The 11,961-nt window shown below is 40.3% G+C and overlaps 1 protein-coding gene across 2 annotated transcripts; it reads right to left on the bottom strand.

The window, feature by feature from the left end:
* Positions 1-5,672: 5,672 nt before the first annotated feature.
* Positions 5,673-11,013, bottom strand: LOC124008208 (bladder cancer-associated protein). Of its 2 annotated transcripts, XM_046319317.1 has the most exons (3): positions 10,879-11,013; positions 10,474-10,596; positions 5,673-6,754 (listed from the first exon to the last, which is right to left on the bottom strand). In XM_046319317.1, exon 3 carries the CDS (start codon positions 6,612-6,614, stop codon positions 6,351-6,353), a length of 264 nt encoding a protein of 87 aa, XP_046175273.1. In that variant the 5' UTR covers positions 6,615-6,754; positions 10,474-10,596; positions 10,879-11,013; the 3' UTR covers positions 5,673-6,350. The 2 variants fall into 2 exon arrangements, with proteins under 2 accessions (XP_046175273.1, XP_046175274.1); XM_046319318.1 differs by lacking the exons at positions 10,474-10,596; positions 10,879-11,013 and adding an exon at positions 10,209-10,464.
* Positions 11,014-11,961: the final 948 nt, after the last annotated feature.

Below are 11,961 nucleotides of genomic sequence, written 5' to 3'. Positions count from 1 at the left end.
AATTGGCATACACTAGAGCTGTTGCCATAGAATTGAAAGTTAATTTCTCTACTATAAGTCGCCTACAACGTCGCTTTAGATTAGCAGTACATCCAACCGGCCTCACAACTGCAGATCACGTGTAACCACGCCAGCCCAAGACCTCCACATCTGGCTTCTTCACCTGCGGGATCGTCTGAGACCAGCCACCCAGACAGCTGATGAAACTGAGGAGTATTTCTGTCCGTAATGAAGCCCATTTGTGGGTAAAAACTCAGTCTGATTGGCTGGACCTGGCTCCGCAGTGGTTGGGCCCGGCTCCAAAATGGGTGGGCCTATGCCCTCCCAGGCCCACCCATGGCTGCGTCCTTGCCCAGTCATGTGAAATCCATAGATTAGGGCCTAACGAATTTATTTAAATTAACTGATTTCCTTATATGAACTGTAACTTAGTAAATTCATTGAAATTGTTTCATGTTGCATTTATAATTTTGCTCAGTATATTTTGACCATTAACCGGATAAAATGTGACCAACTTGATTTAAGTGTCCTCCATTATTCTGAAGTGGGGCTGGTGTTTGGCCACTGCCTCAGCCTTCTGTAACAGCTCCTAATATGATAGGGGAGTTCCCACGAAGAATGCTGAACAAACAAATCCACCAGGTGTTGTACGTAGCCTGTGATTGAAATAAAATATCACTCAATAAATGAGAAATACAATTCTCTAGTTTGGAAGTTATTTATATGTTACCTTTGCTGTAGAGGATACGTTCATTACAGTTATCAGGCTCAGAAATGGGCAATTAACTGCACTTCAGATTGCAGCCCAAATAAATGCTTCACAGAGTCCAAGTAAGACACATCTGAAAATAAACTGTTCAGAGGAAAATGCGTGAATCAGGCCTTCATTGTCGAATCGCTGCAAAGAAACCACTACTAAAGGACACCAATAATAAGAAGAGACTTGCTTGGGCCAAGAAACACGAGCAATGGACATTAGACAGGTGGAAATCTTTCCTTTGGTCTGATGAGTCCAAATTTTAGATTTTTGGTTCCAACTGCCGTGTCTTTGTGAGACGCAGAGTAGGTGAACGGATGATCTCAGCATGTGTGGTTCCCACCTTGGTGACATGGAGGAGGAGGTGTGATGGTGCTTTGCTGGTGACACTGATTTATTTAGAATACAAGGCACACTTCACCAGTATGGCTACCATAGCATTCTGCAGCGATACGCCATCCAATCTGAATTGAGCTTAGTGGGACTATCATTTGTTTTTCAACAAGACAATGACCCAACACAACTCCAGGCTGTATAAGGGCTATTTGGCCAAGAAAGAGAGTGACGGAGTGCTGCATCAAATGACCTGACCTCCACAAGCACCCAACCTCAACCAAATTGAGATGGTTTGGGATGAGTTGGACTACAGAGTGAAGGAAAAGCAGCCAACAAGTGCTCAGCATATATGGGAACTCCTTCAAGACTGTTGGAAAAGCTTTCCAGGTGAAGCTGGTTGAGAGAATGCCAAGAGTGTGCCAAGCTGTCATCAAGGCAAAGGGTGGCAACTTTGAAGAATTTAAAATCTAAAATATATTTTGATTTGTTTATGACTTTTTGGTTACTACATGATTCCATATGTGTTATTTCATAGTATTGATGTCTGTGCTATTATTCTACAATGTAGAAAATAGTAAAATAAAGAAAAGCCCTTGAATGAGTAGGTGTCTCCAAACTTTTGATTGGTACTGTACATCCACATACTTCTTTCCTCTCTTCAGGTTCGGGAACTTCAGTGGATGCTCGTGCCTGCACGCCATCCCAAACACACCAGTTATGTCCAGTTTCTGGGTTTTGTGTTTGGATCACAGCACATCCCGGCTTGAAATCCCTGGCACCCCTGTAAAATTACGTGAATAAGCATGAGTGAAAAAAGTCCTCCATATTCACTAAGCAGTTCATGTTTCATGAAATCTGTTCAACATAAATATTTTTATGGACAGAATAGTCCAATGCTAAAATAACACCATCAAGGGTAAATGTTTTTTGACATAACATAAAATACATTACATTCCATAACTCCAAATGGTGGACAATGTTAGGAGTGCTGTGTGTTCTCACAGCACAGGTGGCACAGAAATATTTATCTGAGACACAATCCCCACAGTGCCAAAGCTCAGCCTCCTCCAAAACTCTACACACAATGCAGATGGCATTGGATGCAGGACATTCCTGTTCCACTGCAGGCATGTGGAGTAGCTCCCTCAACACCTTCCAGGCCTCAACATCCTCTGCAATACTTTTTTTATGCCGGTGGGCACAACCTCTGCTGCAGAGGGAACGGACTCTGTTCTCCCAGTACTCCCTTGAGAGTAGTGACAATTGTTCCTGAGTCGACTATCCTGGTTAAATTAAATTGAACAGAGCAACTTTCTCACTGATCCAAGTTGATGGCGGGGTTGCACGTGCTATCACGCTTCAAGTCTGGTCTCTTTAAACCAGCGTGGCTATTTGTCTTCTAAACCAGGCCTGGGCAACTCCAGTCCTCAGGGGCCTGATTGGTGTCACAGATTATGGATATGAAGTTGTGTTCCACATGGACATTTAGTCTGAAATGCCTCCAGAGACAGGTGATGACACAAATCCTTGGGCTTCAACAAACATGGTACATGTTGGCTAATAGATGATTATTGTTGGGATTTTTATAATGTACCATCAAATACTTGCCAAGTCCAGTGGTTCTCAACCTTTTTTTGATCATTGGAGGCCCAATCACATCTTGCTCTGCTCATAGTGCCACCAAAGTACCGACTCATATGCATTTTAAATGTAGGCATATCATATGAAATGATTCTAAGTACCCCCTTTGGATATTGGTTCCTGGTTATACAGATGGTGTAAGCATTGGCTAGATAGTTTAAATCCATGCAAGAAAGTATACTAGTGCACACTTAGGGAAAAGTATGGACATTTAAGACACAGGGACAGGAGACGCAGCCAAAGAAATTAGACGCAACCTAGTGTCAAGTTTTGTCAATTTAATCAGTATTTTGTTTGGTGCGCTTCTGTCAATGTTGAGTAAGGACACGCACCTATAGGCTACATGGCCTACATGCAAATGTAGGCATAGAAATGTGCCCAATTTGGGGATCTGATAGTATTTCTGATTGGCAGGTAAGGGTGCTATCGAGAGGCTAGATGTTCATTACCATTCAGCCATCAGATTTGCCACCAATGGTCCTTATAGGACACATCACTGCACTCTATACTCTGTAAGCTGGTCATCTCTGTATACCAGTCGCAAGACCCACTGGTTGATGCTTATTTATAAAACCCTCTTAGGCCTCACTCCCCCCTATCTGAGATATCTACTGCAGCCCTCATCCTCCACATACAACACCCGTTCTGCCAGTCACATTCTGTTAAAGGTCCCCAAAGCGCACACATCCCTGGGTCGCTCCTCTTGTCAGTTCGCTGCAGCTCGCGACTGGAACGAGCTGCAACAAACACTCAAACTGGACACTTTTATCTCAATCTCTTCATTCAAACTGGACACTTTTATCTCAATCTCTTCATTCAAAGACTCAATCATGGACAATCTTATGGACAGTTGTGGCTGCTTTATGTGATGTATTGTTGTCTCTACCTTCTTGACCTTTGTGCTGTGAACTGTGCCCAATAATGTTTGTACCATGTTCTGTTGCTACCATGCTGTGTTGTCATGTGTTGCTGCCTTGCTATATTGTCTTGGGTCTCTCTTTATGTAGTGTTGTGTTCTCTCTCTTGTGATGTGTTTTGTCCTATATTTATATTGCATTTATATTATTTTTTTAAATCCCAGGCCCCATCCCCACAGGAGGGCTTTTGGTGGGCCTTCATTGCAAATAAGAATTGTTCTTAACTGACATGCCTAGTTAAAGGTTAAATAAAATAACACACCACCACTAATGACCCGGGGAGCTTCTCAAAGTAATGTTTTCTTCACCTCAAACAGCAAGAAAAGTATTTACAATAGTTCCTCAGCGTATTTGAAAAATCTTTCCAGTTCTCTCCCTTTCGATAACCACTCAGCGTGAAAGCGAAAAATGTTATGCTTTGATCCAGTGGAAACGTCATAAAATAGGCCTACCTGATTGCTTATCAGTGCTCGACTTACTGAAATAGGTTCCGGTTCTCATTTTGGGTGCTCCTGCCTAAGTCAAGCACGGCTTCTTATCCCTTGAGCAAATAGACTACAGCTGTGTCGGTCCCTAGCTCACTGGCAGGGAAACAGAGGGCCCAGAATATTTTACACATGTAGCAAGTTTGCTAGGGAAAACTTTGGGTTGAAACCAACTTAGTTTATACAATGTTTCAAGGTTGTTGCAGACAGCCAATGTGATTTATAAGATATTTATTTTATCAGAATATTTCGATGTAAAATTCGATGTTTGTCGACCAGCACCAGACAACATGCAGTAATCAGAATGTTTTCTACCTGCAGACTGCAATGTTTATATTAGTTAGCTTTATGTAGGCTATTTTTACATAGTTGGCAATGGCAATAGAAGTTACGTTTTAAGTTTGTATCATTTTAATTTAGATTTGGATCTAATTTTGAGTAACCACATGACAAGGATTTTCAGATATGAAGACATTATTACTCAAATGAAACTGTTTTACAAAATGTGAAAACCATAACGGCACAGAATGGTAGGATAAATTGACATTCAAAATGTGAAAGGTTGCCAACCCCGCATGTAGCCTATTGCTAGCAATTTCAGGAAAGTAATTGCAGAATCTGCGAAAGTCAGCAGGAGAATAGTTGGGTCAGGTTACGTTTTTTCCCCCTTCTGGTAATGTAGATCTCTGGCGCCCTTGAGGCATTTTTCTTATTTCATCAAACTGTAAGCATCAGACAAGCTCAATGCGTATAGTTGATTTTATTAAAACACAGTGTGTCTATATATGGAAAAATACTAAAAACTGCAGTCAATCGATTGGTCGAAAGAACAGACGACTCTCGGTTTACCAAAATCTTTCTTTAGTTGGGCCTAAAGCAAATATTTGCAATACAAACCTCTCATGTATTGAATGTAGCCTCCAAATAACATTGGCAGCACAATCTTCACAAACGAGCAAATTGAGACTGATGATCTAACCTATTTTAATGACAAACAAAATGTCATCAGCTACAGCAACCTAACAGAATATAATACAATTTACTTGAGTATCATTGTCAAAAGTTCTCAAAACCAGACTGGGCTAAATGATGTGAACATTTTGTTAGGCCTGTGGTTCACTGGATAGCCAGCTACAAAATGGTGACCTTTCTATGATGGGTCTCACACTGGGCTGGAGTTAAAAATAACATAAAACCTTTTGATCAAAAGCTCATTAGCTTGTCCAGCAGTATCTATATGGACCAACTTAAAATAAAATTCGATGTTTGCCGACCAGCACCAGACAACATGCAGTAATTAAGCTTCTCATTTCAATTACTTTCATAATAAACTCTATAAAAACGGACTTGTCTTTTCAAATATTGAGATTCTGTGAACCCTAAAAAAAGTATTGTTTTTCTTTCACCACCAATAATTAGCTTTTGCTTCTTAGTCATGAGGCATTCACTCTCTCAAATGCAGATAGTGGGCAATTGATAAAACTTGCAGTTGACATAAAGCCTAGAAGAACCAAGAATACACACAAGGCCACCGCATCATGGTCAATGATAACACCTTCAGACGTTGAACTTTAATAAATTAAAAGCTGTGGTAACATTTGAGCTCTGCAGAGGAAGTGACATGAAAATGGTTCACATCACTCTTCTGCTCTTGACGTCAATAAAGCTCAACAAGGACGCAGGATATTCATGTTCACCTTCCTGCTACCATAACATTCTTATAGTATGACTTGTGAAAATGCTGACTAACACACACACAATTTCTACCCTTTGGAAACTTTCAGCATTCTGTAATTAAAATTGATGTATTAGCAAGACATATGAAAACTATAAAGGCAACCATTGCAAATGTGAGTCCAGTGGTTCACTCAAGACCAGGGGATAAAGGCAGGGGTGGAGGGCAGTAGTGAGGAGGGATATGGGCAGGATAGGCCCTTTTCTGGAAAGTTTACATATGCACTCCTCCCCATGCATTTAAATGCACTGGATTGGTGTAATCGTGTGAGAGGGAATTACCACCCTATTTTTTGCAACAGTCAATTCCTTTGAAATCCATGAAGGGAAGTGAACAAATGTACACTAAGGGCAGAGGGGATGAGAATCCGGACACTGTCTAGGTTTCTCAGCATCTCAACAGTCAACTGGGGGATTTTATTCACAGCCTAGATAGAGATTGTCCAGGGTCCGTGTGCTCCTAGTGTCAGTGGGATCCTCTTAGTTACCCACAATGCTGGGGTCGTGTGCAGAGTCTGGCAGTGTGGAGTCATGGCAGTGGTACAGAAAACAGTTTCCCCAGCAGCTGTAGCAGATGAGAAACAGGGCTGCCAGGAACACTAAGGCACAAATGGTACATGGCTTCCTCTCCAGAAGGAAGCTGAGCAGGTAGAAGCCCATGAACATTGAGTGATTGAACCATAAGGCCGGATTCAGGGGTTTCGGGATGAGGAGGACTGGGAGCAACCACTGAAGGCAGTACATTGTCTGCGAGGGGGACGCGAAATCACACCAAGCTCAATCAGTTGGCCACAGGGCTAGGTGGAATGTCACACAGTGAGGTTTCCCAACCACGGCAGATGTGACGTGGGAGCAGGTTGTAACCGTTTACCTTCAGGTTAGGCCTAAAAAAAGGAAAGGAAACAGTAAATAAAAAGGTGCAGACATGCATCAGCTATAGATTTCTCTTTGACATGACATAGTTAGCAATATTTCCCTGCAAATGCAAAAATAGCTCAACTTGGTCACGCTCTCATCACCTAGCTACGCTAGTCTGCTAACCCGATGGATGTTGGGTTACATCGAGCACAACAAATATCTTTCATTGCATTAAAGGCACGTTAACTATGGTGGGGTTGATTTGGTTGACTAGCTGCAGTTAGTAACACTATAATGTTAGCTAGCTTCAAGAAGAAAACAAGTAGGGACGTCAAACATTCAGCCTGTTGCACAGACCCTATGGATGCTCTAGTCTAGAGCACCTGGTTAAATTGTGGTTAGGAGCATTTTCTAACTCTCTCCATGGTTAAAGCAGTAAGAAATCAGGTCATTGTTGTAAAAATATGGGTGCTTAATTTACGATCATCCTAATTGGAAATTCATATATTATGCTAAATGTCCCTATGGTGGACAGAAAGTGTTACTAAATTGCACAGATTAACGTTTTCACCACACACCAATTACAGGAAATACACATACTTTTTTTTTATCTCAGATTGGGGTTGATACCATGAAAGATTATAGCCATCTCAATTACACAAAATCTATGGATTAAAACAGATAAATATATTTGGTTTTGTACCATGGGTTTGGTCATATACACTGCTATTCGCAGAACTTGTCATTTTTTGAATTCGAATGGAATGAATGGCCGTGTGGCCAATACGTCGATTTGAGAGTCAAACTATCACTTAAATTACAGGCAACCGTTGTCAGTGTTGATATTAGGGCAGGGACGATACCAGTACGTCGATACTCAGTACCATGGCAAGGAAACAAAACACGAAGCGGATTCTTTAGGAAAACAGCCCTAATGCTGGAAACATGTCATCCAGAGTCACCTTTATTCTTTTCCAAGCTACAGCACATGATATTTTACATAAAGAAGATTATTTAAAACCCACTGTGTTTTCCTTTTTGGCATGGGGAAAAGAATACTGCAATACTGGCATTGCCACAGCCCTTGTTCATAACCTATGGCAGGTCATGATTTGTTAAATAAAAGTTAAATAAAGCAACTGATTTGTTTCCTTCCCCGTTTCGTCAGCCTCCCAAAATCGCAATTGCCATTCTAGAAATTAGATGACGGTCTTCAACAAATTGTCTTCTAACTAGTGATAGAAAAATGATTTTCCGATTCAGTTTGGCTTTTGAATAGTTTTAGTTTAACAGCGCATACACCCAACGTTTACCCCTTGTTCTATTTATTTCAATTTGATATTGATGGACAAAAAAAGTGTTGCATTACCCCTACTGCATTAGCAACCCACTTGAATCAAAATTCAACACTTAAGAATGTAGCTAGGTGTTTCTGCAAGTTGTCCTCTAAGCAGTGATTAGTGCTGAGCGATTAACCCAAAATGTTTTTTTTCCGGATTTTAAAACACATACAGTGGTGCAAAAAGTATTTAGTCAGCCACCAATTGTGCAAGTTCTCCCACTTAAAAAGATGAGAGATGCCTGTAATTTTCATCATAGGTACACTTCAACTATGACAGACAAAATGAGAAAAAAAATCCAGAAAATCACATTGTAGGATTTTTAATTTATTTATTTGCAAATTATGGTGAAAAATAAAGATTTGGTCAATAACAAAAGTTTATCGATACATTTACATTTAAGTCATTTAGCAGACGCTCTTATCCAGAGCGACTTACAAATCAATACTTTGTTATATACCCTTTGTTGGCAATGACAGAGGTGAAACGTTTTCTGTAAGTCTACACAAGGAGTTCACACTGTTGCTGGTATTTTGGCCCATTCCTCCATGCAGATCTCCTCTAGAGCAGTGATGTTTTGGGGCGGTTGCTGGGCAACACAGACTTACATCAAACCAAGCTGCTTACCTATTGCAGATTCAGTCTTCCCAGCCTGGTGCAGGACTACAATTTGGTTTCTGGTGTCCTTTGACAGCTCTTTGGTCTCTTGGCCATAGTGGAGTTTTGAGTGTGACTGTTTAAGGTTGTGGACAGGTGTCTTTTATACTGATAACAAGTTCAAACAGGTGCCATTAATACAGGTAATGAGTGGAGGACAGAGGAGTCTCTTAAAGAAGAAGTTACAGGTCTGTGAGAGCCAGAAATCTTGCTTGTTTATAGGTGACAAAATACTTATTTTGTGTGACACCCTGGCTGTGTTCGGATACCCATACTAACATACTTTTATACATACATACATACATACTTAATGACTCGTTACTACATACTATTAGTTAATTTTAGTGTACTGTACCTTCTGTTGAGCATACTAGCCCTACACCTGTGTTCCGGAAATTGATTATGTTGTTATGCAACCTCTTGCTAGCTTGTTAACATAAATCAATACATTTTTGTGTTCCTAAATTCAATCTGGAGTGCCATATTAAACAGGTGCTGAGCGTTCGTAAATGTATTCTGCTGCTCTGGTACACTCAAGACAAGTGTGCTCTGAAATTGAGTAAATAGCCAGAGCGAATGCATGTCCATTGAGAACGCACAACGACTAAGAATGACGTGAATAATCAAGTCAATAAACGTTGGGTAGTTAGTTAGTATATAATTAATATACTGGCCAGTTCAATGTATTAGTAGCCAACTAACGAGGTAGCTAGCTAACATACCAGTAGTACCTCCTGCTGTAATGATATGCATGCTATGCGGTTTGTAAGGATAGCGTAGCCAACACATTGTCAGCCAACATTACGTGTAGCGTATATAATTATTAAGTCATTACTTTATTATATTGCTCAACATTTTCTTAACATTTGTCATAATTAGTTAAAGCAATTCGTTTGTATCCACTCTCGTCGGACTTCGGCTGCATATTTTCCGCTATTTTCTTCAAATCTGAAAACGTGAAACCACACCAATTTCCTGAAGAATTGCATTATGGGCTAACATACTCAATTCACCTCATGTCGTACGTTTAGTACGAGTATTCGAACGTAGCTCATATATATATATATATATATTCGAACACAGCTCCTGTCTTTAGTGCACACCAGTCATAACCGGTCATGTAAAAATATCCAATTTAGGCTACATGTGGTTTTTGAATGGTAGTAGTTTCAACAGCGCATACAACCGGATTTTCCGGTTTATTGCCACTTGTCAAACGTTTTTTTGTGTGTTTGTGCAGTGTACAAAGTGCTTGTTTAAAAAAAATACAAGTACACTGATTATTGTTGCACATGTGTAGATAGTATATTTTAGGTTTCCGAAATATCACGTAGTGTTTCTGCATATTGGTTATTGATTTGGACACGTTCAAACTGTTTTGACTTTGGACTATTTATCAAAAGGTCTTGTCACCAGGAAACAACGACAAAACATTATACTGTAATGTTAAACTTAAGTTTTAGGAGTAACGTTATACATTTACCTTTCAACATAAATTTCCAATGGTATCGTAATTCGTTGTATAAAAACTGTTGAATAAATCCAAAAACGTGCGGTGACTTATTTTATCACCAAAACGAGTAGTTAGCTAGTGAACGTTAGCTGGCTAACGAGCTTATAGCTAGCTAAAACAATCGTGTTGAAATAGTAGTTTGTAACAACTTGTCCAATTGAATTATACATAGCTAATATTTCGCGTTTGAAGCCAAGTATTTGAATAACACATCATACAAAGAATAGAACCAGACCTGTCAGTTTCCAGGTTCATTCTTGATAGTTTTCTTGATGGACTCCATTGCTGCTGCCTAGACGACTGCGTAGCAATCCCAGAGAGGAAGAGGCGGCGCCAGAGGGTCCCCTCCCGTCAAAATCTATCCACACGGAAATACAGAGGTAAGCTAACCGATAACTATAGCAGACTACTCCCATTGTCAGGACAGACACAATACCATCTCGCCACGAAACAGTATCTCTGGCTTTAGCATTTCAATTACAAAACCAACATAAAAAGATGGTAACAAATTTGCCTTGGTGTAAATTATGTTCAAATTATCTTATTCACTAGTAAGAACCCAATACATGTGCTAAAAACATATATAGTGTCCTACATAATAAATGAGGTCAATAATTATATAGTTCCAATTTTAAATTACGTCAAATATTTTTCAGGCTTTATTCTATTGATCCTTATCCAATATTGCTGTCAGAGAAACCGTAGCTTGACCACTCCAGAGATGTTACAAAAGAAAGAGACACGAATTCTCCTTCTTCGGTGGGGTTTATCGGCAGTTGGCATCCAACGTTAGGGGGCATTACCGCCACCTATTTTACCGGAGTGTAGGCCAGAGACGGATAAACTAAATCCTACCTGTCAGCCCTGTTGCTCTTAAAAAATATATAGTCTCAAATATTTTATCTAATCACGTTCTACTCAATATAGTCTTTCAATTAATTTCCTGTATCCCCTTTTCCTTCATACTAGATCTCATCATCTCTGTTTCCCTCCAATAATGTCCACACTGTATCAATACATGCTCTGTTTCCTGGCAATACTCACATTTTCCTGTTGGATGCTTTCCTATCACATGTAAGGTCTTATTCAACTGGCTGTGTCCCACCCTTAATCTTGGAAATACAGCCTCCTCTCTTCTGTCCTTTCCTGCCGTTCTCCACTCCCCAACTTTCCTCTGTACTTGAAATAAATGCCTGCCCTTAGTATCTCTATTCCACTATTCCTGCCATTTCTCCACCATCACTGTCCATGTCATGCTTTTTGCCTCTGCCTTGCTCATTGAAACTACCACATCAACATCCCCACTACTTAGTGCTTGTTTAGCCAGTACATCAACTGCCTCATTCCCCTCGACCTCCACGTGAGCTCGGATCCATGTAAATATTATCTGTATACCCATTTATTTACACCTGCCATGGGTTTGTAGCACCTCATAAAGCAGGTCCTGTCTGCTACGTGATATAAAGAACTGGATACGCCTTAGCACTGCACATGACTCAAAGCAAATAACTACTCTTTATGGCTTAACTTCCTTCACCCTCTGCAAGGCCAACAGTATGGCCATCATCTCCACCATATATACAGATCTGTAGTAAGTTTCCTGACTCTCACCCCACATTCCTGCACTACAAATGCTGACCCAGTACGTCCTGTCCTTGGATCTTTTGAACCATCCTGATATACAGTATCAAGACTTCTCTTAAACAAATCAGATGGATCAACA

Source organism: Oncorhynchus gorbuscha, linkage group LG21 (assembly GCF_021184085.1).
Source record: "Oncorhynchus gorbuscha isolate QuinsamMale2020 ecotype Even-year linkage group LG21, OgorEven_v1.0, whole genome shotgun sequence".
NCBI lineage: Eukaryota > Metazoa > Chordata > Actinopteri > Salmoniformes > Salmonidae > Oncorhynchus > Oncorhynchus gorbuscha.
Note: the sequence above shows the minus strand (reverse complement) of the source record. Positions and strands in the feature narration are given on the sequence as shown.